The sequence below is a fragment of the Ceratosolen solmsi genome, unplaced genomic scaffold (assembly GCF_000503995.2).
Source record: "Ceratosolen solmsi marchali unplaced genomic scaffold, CerSol_1.0 scaffold2, whole genome shotgun sequence".
NCBI lineage: Eukaryota > Metazoa > Arthropoda > Insecta > Hymenoptera > Agaonidae > Ceratosolen > Ceratosolen solmsi.
Window position 1 is genome coordinate 4,592,230 of NW_011948422.1, and position 23,786 is coordinate 4,616,015.

Here is a 23,786-nt window from a genome sequence, read left to right on the forward strand (position 1 = left end):
TACGTAGCTTGAGTATAAAAATTTAAGTTTTCGTTAAGTACTACTTATATCAATCAATTTATGTTACATTGTCGTAATCGTTAAATTTCAACGTAATTTCTAAGATTAGTATAAAACAAAATAAATAATTAGTACAAATAAATCTTTACTGTTTTTAATTATCATGAGCATTTCAAACTACTTATCATAAAAAGTATCTATAAACTATATTTCCTCGTTAATTATTAGTTGTCAAATCTAAAATAAAAAGTACATTATGCACATGTGAAATAAGATATAATTCATTGTTATTATTAGTCATTTATAATAAATATTAGTAAATTTTATTCATTTATTTATTTTCTGTTTTATAAAATGTAAGACCTTATACGTTTATTTGCGTAATACTGTACGTCTGACAACGAATATAAGTCCAATTCGACCAAAAGAAAATTAAATTTGACTATACTGAAAACCATTATCTTCGCCGTAAAAGCCATTTTCGTCTCAGAAAAGGTAAGCAATGATCGTGTGTACAAAAATAGTTACCACGACGCATACATCACGATTGCGATACTGCGTGTAACCATTAAAATACGCATTACAATTGTACAAACATAACAATATCGCAGAAAGATGCGTCGTTTATTGATTCCGCTTTTGGGCATATATACTTAAGCGAATGATCAAGAGAAATATAGATGGCGTGCCGAAAGTGGTGAGCACCGCAAGTGATTGCGCACGCGAGTGGCGGCCGCTCAATCTGGTAAAGTGCAAGGGGCACGCGATATTCGTAGGAGAGGAGCCGTCGGTGATGAGGAATATACGTTCACCCCACCTTGACACAACTGCTCGGCTACGCTTGGCTACCACCAAGTGCAAATTGACGGCAATGATGGAGCGCGAGCGACTTTTCACGCTGTTTTCTCGGATTTGGAGGTGAAACGGGGACTAACGATGGGGAATAACGACTAACTTTCCAATATACTTACTCTTTCGACAAGAGCCGTTTAATTCGAGTGAACGGGAGCCGAAATAATGGCTTTTGCACTATTTACAAGTACGAAGTTCCTTGTAGGAACGGCTATGGGTTGCTTTTTAATGAAAAGTTTCTGTGCGGTTTTTTTTTTTTTTTTTTTTTTTTTTTTTTTTAATTTATATTCCAAGCGATAATATAAAACTTTCATATTGATAAGGCTTTCTTAGAGTTAAGAAAGAAATTAATTAATTCATTTGAAGCGTTAACGTCAGAGAATAAAATCACTTAATTAACAACATGGCTTCGGTGAAAAATAAAACTCGGCTCAAACACTAATTAAGCTTATAAAGAAACGTCTGTATATAAATTGCCAACGGCTTAAAAAAGTAATTTAATGTATTTTTAATTGGTTACAAAATATAATTAATAGTGCCATAATTAGCATAGAAAGCAAAACAATTATGTTTAATTTATGCAAATTATGTGTACGCATAAATGATTAGCTTTTATTTCTAACGACTCTGTTTGATTTTATCCGCCACATACTTTGAAGTGTTTGTAAAACGCGCAATAATCAAGCGAATGGAATATATTCTAATTCACTTCATGAGAGAGAACCGAAAAGAGCTTTATGACCGCTGTGATAAATAATATATATATATATATATATATATATATATATATGCATTACACCTTCGAACTACAATTTCTTTCATTTAAAATCAGTTTTAATTATCGAATGTGAACGGTGAAAAATATTAAACATTGAACAAAGGCTTTTTATTATTATTATTATTATTATTATTATTTTAATGCACGAACAAACTAACGCGCTAAATATTTAAATAAATAAATAAATAAATAATAATAATAATAATTATTATTATTATTGCATATACTGACGAAAATTGAATTGTAAGAAAATTATTATTTCTATTTTTTAGTTTTTACGTTTATTTAAGTGTATTGGTATAAGTAGCCTTAATAAATTATTTGATCGTAATTTCGATAATAAGTATCCAAGTTGAAAGATTTAAATGGTTATGTAAAATTGCAGTTCTACGTTTGCTTTTGTACATTTGGTCAAGCTAATGTTTAACTCAAATAATTGAATTATAGATAGTTTGCAAATATTCAAAACATCTGTGTTTAAATTACTGTTTTATATAATACTAAACAAAATTTATTACTTTATTATTTTTCATTATATATTATATTTGTTAAATAGTTCATTCTTTAAAGTGGCAAGTTTTTACGTTTTTTGGTTTATGGCGATATAAAAAACCTTATCGGTCCCGAATTCACCCCCTATCATTATCGTTTATGATTTTCACCTTAATATATAAGAAAGTTATTAAACTTTTTTATCTTGAAGAACACGAAGTCCAGTCGACAATGATGAAGTTGATGATACTGTCAACAGATAAAAAAACCGATCGATTTCTCAAATATTATAAGAGTTCCTCTAACGTAATTTATGAAGCTAAATTGTGCAGTATAGTTAATAAATAATTTTAATTCAAAATAATTATTTATGTATTTGTTAGTTAATATATAGGTATTTGTTCAATATTTGAAAAGCATTCATCCATACAGCTATAATAAATAGCACAAATATATTTATCATATATTATAAATTATATATATTGTATTTAGGAAAATATTAAAATTGTTATTTTTCTAAAGGATTTTATTAACTATTTTTTCATTAACATAAATTCATTCATTTTTACTCATACATAACTTTTATGTGTTTATATTTGCTCGTGGAAACAGTTATGGTAACACGATTGAAAATAGTTATTGAATTTTTTTGTTTTTGTTGGTATGTTACCAATTTATAGAAAATATATACTTTTGCTTGCTTAAGCAATATTGGAAAATATTTCGATTTTTCATGGATAAATGAGAGTTAAATAAATTTAATTAATTTGTCAAAGGGCAATTATGATCGATCATAAAAACTAAGAGGTTTACATTGCTGATGCGCGATAGTTGCCAAAGCAGTTATCATTAAGAGATCTGATGTTTAGTTTGCTCCCCTTTCATAAAAAGTATTATTATTATTATTATTCCTTGGAAGGTATGGTCATTTTTTCAAAATAACAAATTACTTTACGAATTTTCATATTGCATATTGGCTATGTAGTATATATATATTCTGTTACCTATAAAATCACGTATAATACTTCACATATAGTAATAATTTTATCCTTTTTAAGGATATTCTAATTTTTAGATTATACTATCTGGATCATATTAAGATGTGGAAGAACGAAAGTGAAAAAAGTGTTTGTATCTGATGGTAGTACAGTGACATAAATACAATGGTAGTTGTGGTTTCGATCATGACCTTGATAGATCCAAGGTCGAAGCTCCATCTACGATTGGATATCTAATGAGTTCTATTTGGAAAATCTCTCCGACTGTCACTTGCTTCGTGTGTCATTTCTTTGTTCTTTGCTCTGTCGCTCCTTAGTTTAATCAAGATTCTAATGATTTCTGCAACTTGAATTCAGCATTTTATTCTCTTTCCTTCTTCCCTATTGTTTACTGAGTAAGCTTCGAGAGAGAATCCATGACATTATGGAGGCGAGGACAAACAAGTGTGCACTACGATAAAACACATTTAGTTTATTTCGATTAATGTAGATGTTAAAATTTTCCAATTATCGTAAACTTTTCTTTATATGAATTATAAATGCATCTTCTGAGTAAATAAATTGAATCTTATATCGAGTTATGAATAAATAGTTTTTCCATAAAATTATTTAAATATAATTGTAAAGTGGATAATGGTCTATTGCTTTATACTACTCTCTCACTCTCTCACGTTCTGAAAGGATTAAATCCATAATAAATTTTGAACGAAATTTTTAAATAAATCTATATTAATATTAGATACAAAATACGTAGTTTGTTTGATTTTTTTTATCTTGATCGGTTGAAGAAGCATTAGTCACTTTATTTTACGTCGCATTATATTTGTTTTACATTTACACGAAAGGTCACGATTAATAAGATTTAAATATATATATTTTAATCAACTAAAACAGTTACATTAAGATATGACAAATATTGTTGAGACAGTAGTATCTTAGTCATTATTTATGATTTTCCTTTTTATTTTAGTATTATTCAAAATAATTCATTGTTATTAATTAAATAAATATGTAGATATACCTTTTTGTGACATTTTCATACTTTATACAATTTTTTTATTTCTTAAAGGCTCCTAACAATGAAGTTTTGTTTTATCTATCTATTATTAAAAGTATATCTTAACTTCGAGCATCAAAATCATCGATTAGTCTGAATTTTATTCTACTTATTTGTCTATTTCTATAATATTAATCTGTAGTCGATAACTTTCTTATAAATTCTACTAATTATAATTTCTTTTGCAATTTTCATTTCAATTTTCACTTTAGGTTATTTTCAGTATTATTGCTTTCCAAAATTAAATTCGTTTATAATAGTTTAATTTTGTCATCGAAATTATCCATACTTAATACGGGTAATAGTTAATTTCTTATATATATATATATATATATATATTTTTTTTTTATCGAGTAATTATCTATTTAATATTACAATCCTTGTAAGTCTTTCATAACTTACATTTTCAGTTTACAGTAAAAGACATACATAATGAGCTTAATTTTCTTTACATTCAGATTAATTGAATTTTTTTAAATTATACTAACAAGACATTTATTTTTACATATTTTAAATATTTTTTTAACACGAATATTTGGATTCATTTTTAAGTAAAAATTATAGATGCATTTTAAACTGAAATATTTGTTAAATGATTTTGAATTAAATTAGTAAATAAAATTTTGTTTTGTGTTTCACAAATTATTATTTTTTATTTTACGTTGTAATTTTTTCACTACTTATATTACTTAGTGTTTTTTCATATTTTATTATTGTAAAATAACTAGTACTGTAACCTAAACTTATCATGGCCAATCGGTCATATGAAGCTTTTAAAATTTACAAGTGAACAACTAATTTAATACAGGAATATTTTTACGGACATTTGTTTTTCATTAAAAGTAAAAGGATAATTTGTGAATTATTTTAAATCATTGATTACATGGCATAGGTCAGACTTATGTAAAAATAATGTCAGAGTTTTACACTTCAATCGTACATTTCAACATCAATTAAGGTTTTTTGTTGGTGTATTTTTTTAATGTAACTAATTAAATTTTAACTATAATATTAGTGTATTCAATTTAGATATTTAGAATAAATCATTTGGACCTTTTCTATAGAAATTTTATAATAAAAATATTATTGTTGATCTTAACGATATTATTTTTTAAATGTAAAATTTATTTTAATATTAATATTCGTAGAAATGAAATTTTCAATATGTTGACCTTCTTTTTATATTTTTGAATTTTTTATTATATATGTTATTATAATTCCCTTATATATAGATACAAAATGTAATAATTTCTGTTATTATTATGATTAAATTTATCGAAGTATGGATTAGGGATATATATTTAACCAGTAGAATTTTTCATACATATATGATCAATGCAGCTACTTAATCTTAATATTTTATTTAACATTTTAATTTATTTTGAAATATTGGAGAAAAGCATTTTTCTATTCTGTAATAATTTAAATATTATTTTATTTTTAAGAAATAATTAACAAAGTACTTTATCTGACACCAGTTGAATTCTATTTCATGTATTATGAGTCTTATTTAATATTACATTTAAAAATAACGTTAAAGAGAGGTAAATTAAAATTAATTTGTATTCTTTCACTAACTTCTTATTACCATTCCATGTAATCCGATAGTTACAAGACAATAAAATTTCATTTATAATTAGCAGATAGGAACTATAATGCTCTTATGTCATGGATTTTTATTTGATAAAATTGATAGTTATTATTAAATAAAAATAAAAATAATGTTCTATTGAATTAATTGCCATTAATTCATTTTATCTTTTACCTTAACTCATTTTTCGTAATTTGTAATAAACTTGTATAATTTAATTTTATAATATATATATATATATATATTAAATATTTCATAGCTACGTTTATTATTTTAATAAAAATTTTAAAAAATTTAATAACATTATACAGATAATATTGCATTACAAGAATTACGTGTAATTGTTAAAAATATGATATAAATAAACTATAGATATCATTTAATTAAGATAAATAGATAATTGTTGAATAATGAGAATATAAAGGATTTATATTAAAATGGAATAACAATAGGTATGGCCTCATTACATTGAATCTAAAGCTGATATTGAAATAAATTGATTTGCATATTTTTCTTATAATAAAGAAAATATTCTTTTATCAGTAGTAAAGTATACAATGTATAATAATAAGAACGCTATATATATATATATATACATACATGTTTCAGTAATATGACTTATGGCATCAAATAATTTTGAACATTAATTCACAATGGATAATAATAAGAAATATTAAGTAAATCCAACTATTTTAATATTAATATAATATTTACAAATTAGATATAAGGTAGCTATAGCATTTTTAGGATTAAATATCAAAGCTTAATTAAGATCGAAGTTAAATATTAAATATCTTATATTCGTGCAAATTCGCCAGAAATATTTTTCTACCAAAGCAACATTTTCTCTCACTCTATTCTACTACTACTTTATCTTATTTTGCACTTCGAATTCTGCGTACGTAGCAATTTGAGAACCAGTGGAAAGGTAAGTCAAAGCTGCACAAAAAATTCAAAATTTATTATCATATAATGAGCAGAAAATTAAAATGATGCGTTCATAATGAAATCTTCAATATTCATTCAATTTCACTAAATTATGTCATGTTATATAATTGACTTATTTTATTCAATTTATATCGTTTTCTTCTTTGCTTAGTAAATTTTTAATTTTTAACATTTTTAACATTAAAGTTTTTCATTACGATATAAGACTCAAAATTTTTTTTTAAATAAAAATTAAATCAATCGTGAAAAATGGAAATAGTTACATGTGAAAATTCTTCTACTAAATTAATGAAACATTTGAACTATAAAATATGATTATTTTTATGTTTAAGAATAAATAATTTACAAAGTTTATATTAATTACATTTATGTTCTTTATATATTAAAATGTGTTTAGAGCATTAATAATTAAGTAATTAAACATAAGAAGAAATATATATATATATATATATTAAAGATGTATTTTATATTTCTATCGATTTTTGTTGATTAAATCATTTTCAATTAAATTATATTCCTTTTAATACATAGAAAGAAGTTGGTAATAGTAATGTGAGGTGGAAATGGGAAAGATAAATAATTTACTGTATATGAATTACTAATTTTAATTATATTATTTTGTTAGCTAAACATAAAGTATACTTGATTACGTGTATTTTTAATCAAATTTATGATCTATAAATTTTGATTTTTGGTAAAAATACAAGTAGAAATAAAAATTCCTATTAAATTGATAATTTCAAAAACATTATTTTAATATTTTGGTAAATGAATGTAGTTTGACGTGTACGATATAAACAATTATATTATACCATGTATTGGTGAATAATTAAATTAATGTGCATTGTATAGGTTGTAGAATTTGTATAAATATTTATGAAACTATTTTATTAAATTTAATTACTTTATTATTATTGGCATATGTAAATATGAGAATTTATGAAAATATTTGCTTCTACTTTGTGCATAATGATCATACATACATATATTGTAATAATATTTAGTATAGTTTTATTATATTGAATACTATATACATTTAAGTAGAATTTTCAAAATGCCGATGGTTAATCACTACGATAATGTTTCGTTAAAAATCAATTATTTATGTGCATCAATGTTTACATTGTTCTAATAAATGCATTGTATGTCTTTAGGATAAATGTAGGAATGAAATTGTATTCGTTGGTAAAAATAACATTAGGATCAAACACTAGGATAGTAAATAAATTTGCAAGTATAATGTGTTCTGTAGTTGAGCAAAAGCTCGAGTAAGTTTATTAATAATTTAGATTTTAAATTAAATAATACTCAGCATTAGAATTTTGAATAATTTCCTTTTATCATTCATATAATAAAGTAGTTTAATAAAACGTGAATTTTACATTAACATTGCTAATTATGTTTCAAATATTATCGTTAATTATTTATTACTGTATTATCATTTTTATTAATAAACTTACTTATTTACATTGTAGCTTTCAAATACACTGTTAATAGCTTGATTATTCAAGCAACAATAAAGTCGTATTTTTTTTTTGTTTTTTTCTTCTTTTTTTTAATAATAATTAATCATATTCAGCATAAGTGATAGACGGAGTTATAAATACACGTATATGCAGGAATTGCTATCTCAGATCGAAACTTTGCCTACCACATAACAGACATGCAGCATGTACGGCCTGCGCGTCACGAATGACATTATGCTGGTGAGGGATGCTGTCATTCCACTTAGCTTCATACGCAGATGGATAGCATTAGTCGTTCACACCTCCCTTGTATGGTAAATACACAGGTATCCATAATACGTGTAAAACACAATTCTAATGGAATTATTACATGGCCTAGAATTCGGAAGCAATTCGATGAGCGGCTGGAGTTGATGGGGCTAGAGGATGATAATCGCTAGCAAGAAATAGAGTACAGGCGCGTGCATATGTAGGAGACGGTGTCCAGTAGAATGTCGTCGTTAATTGGCAATCAGGTCGAGCTTATCCAATATATCTGGTAAGCTTGCAAAATAGCCTTTGTTCATGCCCTTATCCGTCTAAATTGTATGAACGGAAATATTCTCGGATCATTGCCCAAACTTTTCACCACGTCTCATACGAAAGATTGATTTTAAATTTTTACAAAGATTGCTCTATACATATTAACGATAAATTTATATAATGAGAAATCAATATATTCCGATACCTTTATTATTTAATGTTAACTTAATTGTATCAACGATATATTTATATTGGACATGTGTCAAAATCAAATCGAGAGACGAGTTAACTTTACTATTTAATCATATAAACAGCAACTGTTAATACAATTTTCAATTTCCAGCTTTATTATTTCATATTATTAATTTAATTTTGATGGTTTGGCGATGTGAGAATCAAGAATCGAACAATTTATCTTAATTATTATTTAGGTGTACATTTTAAATAAATAAACAATAAATAAATATATCCGAGACTTTCAATCGCAATATTTCGATCGATTATAATCATTCCTTTCATATGTAATTATATTCTCTATCTTAGAGTTTTACATTTTCCATTTTCCAATATATATATATATATATATATATATATATATATATATATATTGTAATATACACATATTTTTTAACGTTTAATTTTATATGAAATACATATACGATTTCATGATTTATTTGAATTATATTGTCAAACATCTAACAGTATGTAAAGGCAATTTTCATATAAATTAGGAGAGAGAAAAAGAGCCTTTAAATAACAAGAAAATAATGGAGATGTGTATTTGAATGAATAAGGATAAGACTTTAGAATTTTATTTAAATCAATTATTACAGATTTTCATAATGGATAGATTAATAAAAAATTATACACAGACGCACGCATAAGTGTACGTAAATTCTGAAATATAATTTACAACAATTTATAATATGTAATAATGTCAGCTTTCCATGCAAATAATTAATTGAATGTAATTAAGCACGCAAAATGTAATATTATTAATTCCTTTAAGATTTGATAGATTTTATGACATATAAATATAATTTTCTAGACACAAACAATTTGCGAGAATGTAGTTTTTGGGTCTGGATACCGAAGCGCTACTCATGTCGTGAGATTTAGACAACTTCGTTATTCGAATGAAGATAATCCATTGACGAATAAGCAATTACTTATATCGTATCGAGTATGCTAAGTGACACTTGAGAGCCCTACGAAACAATATTCGGCTGATTGTCACGCGACCGTGCCCAGAAAAAGTATTGTAAGTTAAGTCTTGCTAATCGCAAGTAATGCACTGTCGCCCGCCCTTATGGCTAATGTCGTTTTATTAAACACTGACATGCAAATAGACGGGGAAGTCGTTATTATTGCGCAGACGCGAGCGTGAGATTAGTCGCGAGCGGCACGCGACGTCAGGAGGGTAAGTTGCGCTTGCGTCGACAGTCAGTCCGGTTTTGTACGAGCGGCGCGTTGTGTTCCCTTCTACCTTGGTCAGGGTAGTACGACGGATACGTGACTTGTTGGGATATCCACGTGATTAGCCGGAAGTCTGTTTAAATATTTTAAATTTAAGTTTTTCGAAATTGCCGTTGGCTGTCTTATGTGAGAAGTGGGCGAGGGAAGCACGTTAACTTTCTTATTTCTACGATTTATAATAACTGACATTGACGTATTTGAAGAACTAAGCAGTCGTTTTGTATGGTATATTTGATATCTTTTAATGTTTAATGTTTAAGATACATTTTTTCACTCGTCTCGAATACCTATAATTATGTGTTTGTTGATCGAGAGTGCCTGTTGAGTCGGATTCGGATAAAAAAATTTGATTAATTTATCGTAGATTTTATGTTTACTTTGCATGAATGCGTCGACACAATTTGAATGTTGTGTTTTTCATTTCCTTTTTTATCCTTTTTTTGTTGTAAATGTTAATATTACCCGCGAAATTGAGTATGCCTCAGTTAAATGATAAATGAAATATTTCCCATGGATTAATAGTAAATCGATGATTAATTATAAATTTTTATATACATTAAATTATTTCAATAATCGCGCAAAGTTTGTTGAAGCGTTCCTATGTAAAACTTTCGGCACTTATCGAATAATTAGATTAGAGTAAAGAAATTTGAATCTATTTTATAATATATGTTATTTTATATGCAATATTACCAATGTTCATTGAACGCTCGCGGTGTAGTTGAATGCTCAACTTAAACTGAAAATTGATGAATTGTTTAAATCATTCAAATTATTTTAAAAAAGTATCCAATTTTATATTGTAAATACATTTTTCATACAGACTTATCTATGAGAAAAGGAAAATAATAATAATAATAATAATAATAATAATAATAATAATGACTCGTTTCAAAAATAGAAAACTTATGGTCAATATATGCACAAGAAAAGCACCCAATGCAGGACGATTCAAATACAATTCAGTTTGATATGTTTTACAGTTGGTCGTGAAGAGCTCAAATTCTCGTCTGAGTTGATTATTTTTCCGTTTAATGCCGAGCTTAAGCTTTATTTATTTTACTTCAAAGCGATGGAAATCGATTAGTCGTTTCTTCGCTGCTTTAGCAACCGCCGTGGACACGGACGAAGTGCGTAAACACCGATAATACGCCGAGTACATCTGCAAGGGCCCGATTACCAACGGAGGAGATTCGTTTTCCAGGACTGCATGCGCATGCACGTATACGTAGTTACATATGCATATATAAAGTGTAAAAACCGAGCGCTTAACCGGCGATGGCGAGTGATTGCACTAGGAGAGTTTGAAACTTCAGCAAACGAAAGGATAGAGGGAATGAGATAACACGGTAGGATGGATAATTTATTCTCTCTGTCATATACAATCTAATGAAATCTCATTGAAATACTCAATTGTAGGTTTTACGTAGATAATAATGTCGATGATTTCGTTTTTACACGCTCTTCGTTGCATAAATTACATTTTGCTCAGTTTTTCAGCCCAATTTGTGATATTATATCATTATTCAATCTTAGAATTTTTAACAATAATAATTATATAATTGAATATATTAAATAATTTGGGGAGGATAGTAATTTTTACGTCGTAATATATGAAGAAACAAAAAAAATGTTTCAAAGAATTATTAAGAAATATTCTTACATATTGTTCAACAGGACAATACATAATAATGTTGAATATTTTTATGTTCAATTAAATTTTATCGATGCAATATAGTTTGATGATATTATTTCGTATTTTAAAAACATTTAAGAGTTAAAGAGCCATTTTTTCTCATGTAAAATAAATTGTAAAAATCGTTATTGGGAAGGTATCAACAAATATTTCTAACTCATATATATATATATATATATATATATATATATATCACAAGTTTAATATCGTTAAAATATATTTTTCTATTTTTTGTTGGTTTTGTCTTTGCTTTTATTGAACACCAACGCAATGTGTATATTCAAAAACAAAAGTACTTTATCGCATTTCCTATCACATATCATATATTAACAGAAAAAGATTAATAATTTTGAAATATTACTTAACAATTGCTACGTATTCATTAATTAATTTCAATTTATTCACAATCAGTGCATATATTAGCTTAAAATACAACTTTTTTAAATTAAAAGCTTATTTAATTTTTCTCTCATATTCTCTATGAAAATTTGAACGTGAGAATTTAGTTTAGAAAGTATAAAAACACCTGTAAATTGCTTTCATATCGCGAATGATCCCAAATTATCATTATTTTACTAAACAATTTTATGCATTCCATCGAAATTTAAAAAACTTCGATTTTAATTAAGGACTTATTTATATTTACTGTATATATCTTATTACTTTTAATGTCATATATTATTGGTTGATATTGTCACTTTAGCAGTATATATTATTCTATATTTAAATCTATAATCTTCAAGTATTAAAAAGTTAATTAGTAAATATCAATAAAAAGGAACACTTTATATATTACTTTATTTATTGTAGAAATAAAATTATACTTATATAAAAATTCATGCTTACGTTATAGTTGATAAATATTTTGAAAATTATTATTAATTATAGATTGCATCTTGTTATTTCAGCCAGCTTCATTCAAAATTGTATATCTAAGATTTCAAATTATATTTAGTACAGAATTATTGTTGCTTATTTCATTTAAATTTAAAAATTCGTTCACATGCATATAAATGAATATACTGAATTTTACATTGAATATCAAAATTACACGTGTATGAGTAAAATTCACCGCAAAAATAATATTTCAACTAAATGGAAAATTCTTTTGGTAATTTACTTTTTACGTTTAACAGTAATAGTAAAATAAAACTTGGAAAAATGCTTTTGTTTATTAAAAAAAAATTTCATCTTCGTACAGCAAATAAAAATATATTTGTTTGCATACTAATCATCGCATATTAGTATGTATTATAAATTTTTTTTTTTAAGTTTATGACACCATTTTCTTTCAATATTTTCAACCTACGCTCAGTTGTATACATAGACTTATATTGAGTCGACCGACAAACACGCAAATACACATATACACGATGCAGTAAAACGATGTGTGCATATATTATCTGGAAAAATCCATGTTTGACTTAATATTTACTTGTTTGGTTTTTTTAATAGTAAAAAAATTTTTTTGTAATAGTCTAGTTTTCTTTCATGTTTATTGTGTGGAACTGGTAACGTACAATTATAGAGAATATACGGCTTTTAATATTTTGAATTTTGTTTTCCATATTTCTTAATATATGCGAAATATCAAATATTTAGATTTATAAGCGATATGGTGTTTTTTTTTTTTTTTTGTTTTTTGTTTTTTGTTTTAAATAGACCTTAAAATAGAATTGATAACATTGCGTATTTAGGAAGTGCGCACAAGTATTACTTCTGTAAATTGTGAGAAAAAATTTTCATTAGAATTTTCATAAAGTTTGCTGTTACAGAAAATTTCTTCGAAATGTCTATGTTACGTTAATATTATCTTCGATAAACGTAGACCAAATACGTTATTTCCTCAGGAACAGAACCTACATAGTCAGCAATTTTAAGTTGAATCTAAAAGACAGGGGCCAATAAAATGCGTAAAGCCTTCCCTCACACATGGTACGGCGCGTAGAAAAAGAAGGTATTGTGTTTAGAAATGCAAGTCTAAGACAAACGAAATGGGTGGAAACATTTGGTGAGCCGCGGCGAGGGTGGGGGAGGAGTTCGTTTAAAAGGAAAAAGGTAACTAATAGGTGGTTAGGCAACGTGAGATGCAGCGGCGTTGGTAATAAGACATAGACTAAGAGCATTTTAGTTACCAGAAGAATACTCGTGCACAATATTGTTCATCGTTAGATATAATAGAACAATTGAATAAAAACAAAGAGAATTACCATGTGATTTAGCGCATAGTAATATGAATTCTGTCAGCAAGTCCAGCTAGTTAAAGTAGTTTATTCTAGTTTATTTGTTTTATTGTTTGATGATTGATATTTTTTGATAGATTAGTAGTAGTTATCAAACGATACAATGTACTCGCCACATTCTCATTAATTTTTTGTCAATTACTTTACATGTCAGCACTCGACCACAGCAAATAACTATTACAGTTTTCGTCGTTATCGCTTAATACGTTTTTTTGTTTAATTTCATGGATTCTAATTATATTAGTTATATTACGTTTGTTAATTATAAAAATATATTTCTTTTCTAAACGGACAATACAATTATTAATAATTTAAATTTAATTTATCAGACCTTTGAATCAATATTAACTCTGTAATATTTGGATTGTTTTTGTAAATTAATTTTGTCATACTAGCTATACTATAATTTTCAATTACAGTAAGATAAAGTTGTTATTTAATGGTCATATGCAGAAGTTGAGTTTAAACAATTCGAACATTTTCCGCAAACTGTAGCCATTGTATGTTATTACTGATAAGGGGCTGTAAGTAAATCAAGTACTTTTAACATATAAAGTTCCTCTATCGTCAAACATTCGAAAACTAATTAAAATTAATTAAATATGTTTGAAATAGTTAATAAAAAACACCAAATATTCTTATATAATATGAAAAAAATAATGTAAAGTAATTACATTAAAACAAAACAAGACGTTATGTACTTGAGATGCTTAAGTTTTATTTTCTTATAACTATTATGTTATAGAAAAAGTAAATAACACAATGAATAACATTAACGTCTCTGAATTATTTAATTTTTCTTAGTTTTACTTATTCTGCATTATTACTTATTAACTATAAAGCTATTGTGTAAATTTCGTATATTAAAATTAATTACAATTATTACGTTTATTTAACAAAGTAATAGAAAGATTATATTGTATAATAAATATTGTATTTAAAATATAATTAAATTTAAATTATAATTTTACTATCTTTCTTCTTGTAACATTAATATCTTTGATTCAATTCAGTACATTTAAAAAAAAAATGAAAGTATCATTTACTATTTAAAATTCATTCGAGACAATCATATTTTACTATTAAAATTATTTCCCAATGAAAACGCATTTCACTTCGGATGAATTAGATTTTAACAAATTAACAATACTCATACACATATTTGTATATTGACATTTCATGATAATTGAACATTGATAATTGTAAAATATGCAAAAATTATTTTTAATATGTTTTGAATGAATGGAATTAAATTTTAGTTTTTCTGTACGTAATTTATTATCGGCAGAAATGTCATAATATAATAATTATAATATTATTAAAAAACTTACTATTTTATAATGATACAAATAATTAATTGGATTTTCTTTTTGATAATTTTTTAATACTAAATATTGTTCAATATTAATATAAATGTTAATATTATTAATGTTAAGATTATATCAAATGTATATAATATCAAAATTATTGTTATACATGATAATGAACATGTGCATGATTAGCTCTAGATAATATGTTACACAACAATGAAATTATGAAGGTTAACGAATGTCGATATACGTGTTGATAGATTTTACATTAGTGTTACTGTTTCCATTCATGATTCGCAAATTATATATTTTACTGTAAATACTTTCAGTAAATTCATCTAAATTTAATTAAAATTTTGGATGTGTTTTATTATGTAATGCTAAACATTAAATTATTTATTTGTTTTAATTCATAATATTAATATAATAGTCCTTATTTAATTAGATGAGAAAAAATATAACTATTATAATATTATACGCAATTTAGATTTATTTATTTATCTTATATATTCATTTTAAGACTATCCATTCAGATGTGCTCCTTTTTTTTTTTTTAATTTTCTCTTTTTACTTGACATCGAAATAGAAACGTAATTTCTTGTCTACGGACTTGTAAGTTTTTTCGTCTATATCCTTCAACGTCAGTCTTTATAGAAACAGCTAGATTATAGATAATTTCGTGTATAAATTTTTTAATCAATTTTAGTACATTATAGTACATGTTACTTAATTAAATTTATATGTAAATATTTATATATTCATCTAATTGATTTATATACTATCTATAAATATAAATTAATACTTACAATATTATATTTTAATAATTAGAATTAAGCTTGTACTATACTTAATCGAAAAAATTTAATTTAACGAAAACATTACAGGAACGTTTATATTTATATAAAACTCGTACAATTAAAAAAAAAAAGATTCAATAGGTAAATAGAATTTAATATTATTTTAAAAAGAAATATTATAATAACATTTCAATATACATTTTTCGAATATATTCACAACAGAGTATGAGCATTTTATATTAGATGGAAATTTCTTTGATTTTCTCCTGTTTTGTTTTCTGCATTTTTCAATAAACTAAATTCAATATATATGTATTGCGTATACTAATAACCTTAAAAATTGAATTTAAAATGCATATCTTACTTATATATTTTATGATATTCTTTTTGTTTATTTATGATACAAATTTTATATTTATTACGCCGCATTAATTCTATTTAATAATTATTGTCACAATAAAAAATTAAATTTACAATTAAATATGACTGTGCATTAATATAATTTAATAAATATCATAAGACTTGTATTAATAATTTATTATTGTCAAATTTACACTCTATTTTCTGAAGTGCAGCTTACTATTATGTTGATTAAAATAAACATTATTTAAATATCGAATAATACATTGTTTTAATTATATATGTTTAAAATACACTCATTTATTTAATTCTATTAAAATTATATTTATGATACTTAAAACTTTATATACATACTATCACTATTATTTAAAAAACTTTAATTACGAACATATTTACATAATTTATGGTTATGTATTAATGTTGTATTAAAATTACTGGTTCTATGTTTCCAATTAATAAAAGTTATACAAAGGAATAATTGAAAATGTTTGTTCATTAATTTTTTTTATAGAATGCCATGTCACGATCTGAATACATCGACACAAAGTGTAAAAAAGCAGTGAGTTGTCGAACAATGAGACGAAAGGATAAGTCATGCCGTGAACGACACTGAATAAAACAATTTAGAAATAAGTAATCGTTAAAAGTGTTGACAAAACGACTTGAGAAATGGAAGGCAAAGCAACCACTAATTGGTCGACGAGATTCATATATTACTTGGTATTCGGCCAATTCCTCGCGCAATTTTTTACCTTTCTCTATCTATACGTATACGTGACGAGGGTTGAGCAAGTAATGCTAGATTCCGTTGTATCACCTCGACGTCGTAGCGACTGTGCATTCGGACGGGAGATCGGCAGTAGTAGCAGCATCGCTAATGTCAGACGGAAGCGCAACACCGCATTACCTGCTACTGAGGACAATGCTGTATCCGAGATATTCAGGGTGAGTTTTTTTCTCTTGGGTACTATGCTAATTATACTGAAGCAGTTGTCAATTTTTTTCTTATTCCCATTGCCTTGTTCAAAAAGATTCTCGGAAATAGATATTTGAATACCATATGGAAGGATATACGAAATCTTTTCGGAATAATAACAAATAATTCCTTATAGTTTATAAAAATCTATTTGAATTATGATAATTTCTACCTATATGGTATTCATTAAATTAAAACATTCACATAATATTTATTTCTATTGAGTACATTATTAATGTTTCTCAGTGCTATAAGATATATTAGTTTTTTAATGCAAAACAAAATTTAGTTATATTTTTAAAGTTATTTATCAAGTAAAATAATCAATATTTTTCAATCTATTTTAATTAGAATTTTATGTCTAGTAAAAGCCGATTTAGATTAGATTTCAATATTGAATTATTCCTTCTTTTATTTATATTTAAATTAAGTTATATATGTAAAATGTTATATGTAAAAAATTATATACTTTAAGTATTTATTATAAATAATTAGTTTTATATAGTATTCAAAATTATTTATTAGTTAAATATATATACGATATAATTATAGATTTTTTATCTAATTTTAATGACAAAAAGTGATTTAAATTACATTGTATTAAATTCACCTCAGGATGATTGACGCAGTAAAATGTATTACCTTGAAATTAGAATTATGTATAAATCAAACAACCTCCACCTCTCATCACCTTACTATTTTCGCGTTTCTCTCTCTCTCTCTCTCTCTCTCTTTCTCCCTCTATCTATCTATCTCTGCCTACTCCTCATTCTTTATTTTGTACTCTTTCACTTACTAGAAGAGATTAAATATTTGCGAGGTGACCCTTTGGTGGAGCGAATGTGTGTAGAGTTATAGCTTTAAATTTATCGCGACGCTCGTTCAGGAAATTAAAGAGGGTACAGCGAGGAGATAGATTATGACCACCACTGCGCCCAGATTCATAGAGAGGAAAATCAAGGGATGGGGAAATGCTGTCGAGTAGGAATAGAAAACAACGTACACAAACTTTACTCGTACATTACCATTATACTGTTCTGCGCTTGAAGCAATGGATCACTATAGCCTATATATAGGATAAATTTCTTCACAGTAGTATTTCGTCGAAATTAATTTAAAGTGATGCATTATAGATTATAAAGATTCTATATCGATTTCATTCGATTTATCTCTATTCTTTCGGACTGCTTTTAAATCTTTCATTTTTTTACCATATTTTTCGCTTGCAACTCAATTAAAATTTTCCATGTGATATTGTTTTAATGAAAATTCTTTGTTGTATAATAGTTGAAAAATGTTATTTGTATATTGCAACGATTATGATAATTATTTTCGAATAGATTAGACAATTACAGTTTAGATATTATTTTACTTTAGTATTTATGTAGCACAATAGAATAATGATCGATTCAACATTTTTTATGAAAATTATTAGAATGCAAAATAAGTATTATTAGAAAATTTTTCCTATATTATTATATAAATATTGTATTACAGATGCGCGCTCAGACGCAGACACACACGTAAACACAGGCGCACATTCGCTATATTCTATAAATGTAAAGTATACAGAAATATGTATCAGTTTAAAAAATAATGAAAGAAAAATATTTACATTGTTTTTTATAATTAAATTTTTATTTAAAGTAAAATTTATTCGATATTAATTTATTTTAAAATATGAGAATGATATTTTACTATAAATGAATGAATAGTTGTATAAAATTTCTGCGCAAATTTTCTGAATATAAAAATTTATAAATTAGTATTTATGAATTATGATAATACATCAATTAATGTATTTAAATTATTTCCAAAATAATTCAACAACAATTTTATTTATTTGTTTTCGATTTATTATATTGAAAATTGATTAATAATAATTAATTCGTAAATTTAAATTATTAATTTGATTCATTAAATATTTGTTGATTAATATTTTCATAAAAATTTGTATGAAAACTTTTTAATGAGTATGAAGCCTGGAATTAATAATTAAAAAATTGTCATTGAAATTGAAATTATTTACATGAAAGCTTTTGAATAATCTCAAAAACAATATTATAAAATTTGAGATATGTATAACTCATAAAGAATCTATAAATTTAAAAAATAATCTAATAATACATAGAAATACACACATTTCTATACAAATTGTGCACACGCGTGCCTGTCGGTATAGATTTTATTTAGTAATTATGCTATTTAACTAATTTCATATAATATTAATTTCGCAATAAATCAATTTCAGTTAATTTTTCAATCAATTTGACGTACCTCTACCACAGCAAAGACGTGTAACTCATTAGAACTTATAATTTTTCTAAATTAAATTTTAACAGCAACCGTTTTTTCCTCCTTCTATGGCAGGCTTGAAAAAAAAATTGCATAGTATACGCACAGTTAATTCAACAAAAGCCGCGTTCTTGACTTTCTTGATTGAATTAATGGCTAACGTGTACCATTCCTTTTTCTTCTCTTTCGCTTGGAACCCTAAATCCCAATAAAACTCCCGCATAAAGTCGTTCTAAGATACCTTTAGTATATATACATAGTAACCATAGAAAATCTGAAATTCCAATTTTACGAAAGCACCGTAGTATTACTTAGCGCAAATTCGCATTTATAACGCTCTGGAAGTTTTCTACTTTCTCGCCAGCCGCACATTCCTATTTGCGAATCACTTGTGAGAGGAAAAATAGTAAAGATTAAGAGAATTATGAAATACAAGGTAAACTGATAACGTTTCGAGTTATAAAAACTTTCTATTTCTTATTTATAATAATGTCAAATGAATGACGGCATTTCGCAGTGAGTGTTACAATAATTGTAATTGTTGCAAAAACGTTTGTATGCCTATTATTAATAATTGGTTATTGATAATTAGAACCAAACACAGTTGCACAGATTATACTGATGATTAGAATTAGGGATAATAGGTTTATAAGAGTTTATGCGAAGCGAAATGTATAAAGAAAGATAAAGAGAGAAAAAATGAAATAATGAAAATGAGAAAAGTGAAATAAAGAGAAGCATTAAGAAGTATGAAAAGTAGATAGTAGAGAAAATTTTATAAGAACAATTTATTTATTATTTGGAAATTGTGTATTTGATATTGATTTTCAAATAGGTGAAAGGTATTATTATTATTTTCAAATATAATTCCTTGATATTACTTCACATGTTGTCAAATTTATATAATATATATTTGAATTTATAATTATTCATATGAGTACCCTACCCTTACATACTCATATATATATATATATATATATATATATATATATATATATATATAGAATAAAAAAGAATATTTATTTGAATATTTTTATTACAATCTTTATTAATAATTAACATAGAAAAAACATTATAAGTTATCAAATTTTGTTGACCCTTTTTCCAGCGTAATATTCTAAATACACAACATATTAAGTTGATTTTTATTTATCATCAGTTTATTTTTCTATACGATAGAAAAATATAATATTAACGGTCTTACAATAAAAAAAAGGTGGTCCATAGATTCCAATATTCTCAATAAAATATTAATTACAATTCAATTCCATTTAAATCAATAATAATTTCATAGATAGAAACTATATAGAAATCTGAAATAAAATCTGTATAGTGTAGATTTTATGTAAAGTTCCATTAGGTAACTCTAATATATTTGAAATTTTTAACTATTTTATTTATATTACATTTATACTGATTATATTGGTATTATAAAAGTATATTGATTTATTCTATAAAATTGCCAATATAACGCTTGAGAATCATTAGTTTATTATCAAATTAATTTATTACAAATTTAATATTTGAAAACATTGAAAGCATCATGTATAATATCACATACTTGCTTTAATTTTAATTAATTAGTAATAGATTACTGGTTCTCATTAAAACTTTTAACGGACTCATACGATCACAGTGCAAATAGTACATTCAAACCTACTGTCTAACTTAACTCGGAAACGATCCACTTACATTAGATAGAGATTCGTTAGTATAGACTATAGTATAGACTATAATATGAAAGGGTATAATACTCGAGTTTTCCTTTTACTAATGGGCTTGGAAATTAGGTCAATCAAAACTCTCTAAGTGTTTTTATAAAATTATTTTACGTTGTAATTTTATACATTTTTAAAAATCCGTTGCATACATTCTACGAAGTTACTTATCATTCGATTATCTTATTTTAAAATATAACTGGACAGCATGCTTATAGAATTATGAAAAATATAATTAATTTATTAAATTAGTAAAAAGTCATTTAAATATCAAATTTATATATTTAGAAATAAATCCAATACAATTTTCGATAACTGATCGGTTAAATTTACAAATTCAATGTATCTTATTATGAAAGGTAAAAATAAAATATTATTTTAATTATGATTTGATAAAAATTAGTTGTAGAATTTATAAAAGGTGTGAAGATATATATATATATATATATATATAACTAGTAGTAACTTTATAGAATTAGTAATAATGAATTTATATATTTAAAAACAAGAAGAAGGAGAAGAACTTATGGCTATAAATATATAATTATTTTCATTTGATTAAAAACAATTTCTTATTTTGAATTTATAATAATTTATTAACAATAATAAATATCCTTACATTAATATATCTGTTTTCATTTACGTAAGATATAATTTAATTTTCTTAAAAATAATTATTTCCCTTTGTACTAGAAAAAACTTGTTTAATAATATGAGATCTAACAAGGGTTATGTTAAATGTAATCTAATATTCAGATTTCAAATGAATAAATTCAATTGAATATAAGAGTCATTCGACTCAGGTATAAATATTAATAACTTCCCTTTTAATATGCCTTCTGAAATAATTTTTATAATATAAGCGCCTAGATAATTATTAATATATTACAGAATCGCGACGATAAGGATAATTCAAATGAAGCCAAACAAAATTCATTTAAAGCTGACGAGTGGGTGTGGGTAACGGCAGATACGCGTATACCGGTAAGTATTTTTTCTATATTCTCTTATATTTTTTTGCTGAGATGTTTATTAGCAGATGTAGATCGTCATATAATTGATTCAAAAATTCATTTTACTTGCAAGTATTTGAATAGTGAAATTTCATAACATTGAATATTTTATGTACGGATTTCAATCAACTATTCACTTATCATTATTTTGCTCTTCAATAAGATTATCATTTTAATAGAAAAGCTTTTTATGGTATAAGTAATTGAAAGTATTTAACAGATTTTTCTTGTATTTAATGAGTATTTTTCAGTATATTTAAAAGCTTACAAGTTTTACAATTATCAATACTTTTCGTATTAATGTAGATACAAATCTAGTAATTACTAATATTAGTAATTAACTAATAATATTAGTAGTAGTTATTAACTAAAAATATTAGTAACCAGAACAAAGTACTCTCGTATGTAGATATATGTAGACAAACATAAATACCCATAAATTCCATGTTTCATATTTATATTATATATTTGAATGTCAATTATTAGGTTATTTTAATGCACGATCAATCTTCTGAAACGACGTACCTCATTCATATTCATAATTTAATAATTTTATTAACTTCTTCAGTAGACCTTATTATTTTCTCTATACTTGAAATATCTTTTGGATAATTGTCAATTTTTAGATAGAGACGATAATGTCTTTCATTCAAGAACGTTACTGATAAATTCTCTAATGTGCTTCTTGAAAGTGAAGTATTAGTCGATAAGGTCGATTTTCAAAACAAAAACATTATCATTCAACGAGATGAAATTCTAAAGAATAAAATTTCTATACGATCATTTTTTAGTTGAAAAAAAAAGACAATTGTTCACGATGTTATTTAATTTCTTCTTATTATTTGTTGTTAAAATTGAGTTTGTATCAATGTAGGTACATAATTTTTTTACGTTTAATTTATAATAATCTAAGATATTTGTTATAATATTATAATTATTATAATATTTGGTAAAATATTTTTGCTATTAAATTAGAATATGTAATGGTAGTAATTTCAATGTATCTTGTTTCAGAAATTCGTAGTAATAGTGCTTTTATGATAATGTCAAAAACAATGAAGAACAAAGAAAAATTCTTTTGTTACAAAAATCGATTCTAACTTTATTTTATTTCTCTGTTCTACTAGATCACTCATCCAGATAAAACTATGAATTTTCTTTTTTTCGAATTTTATATCATACTTAACTTTTATTGACA

At 25.0% G+C, this 23,786-nt stretch overlaps 1 protein-coding gene across 1 annotated transcript in view; it reads left to right on the forward strand.

Annotated features, from left to right (window-relative positions):
- Nucleotides 1–17,381: 17,381 nt before the first annotated feature.
- The window catches only part of LOC105362030 (uncharacterized), a 63,923-nt gene continuing 57,518 nt past the window's right edge, over nucleotides 17,382–23,786 (forward strand). Inside the window, exons 1-2 of the mRNA XM_011499355.1 lie at nucleotides 17,382–17,531; nucleotides 22,467–22,559. Of these exons, the coding sequence (XP_011497657.1) occupies nucleotides 17,382–17,531; nucleotides 22,467–22,559 (243 nt within the window). The remainder of the gene's footprint in view (nucleotides 17,532–22,466; nucleotides 22,560–23,786) is intronic.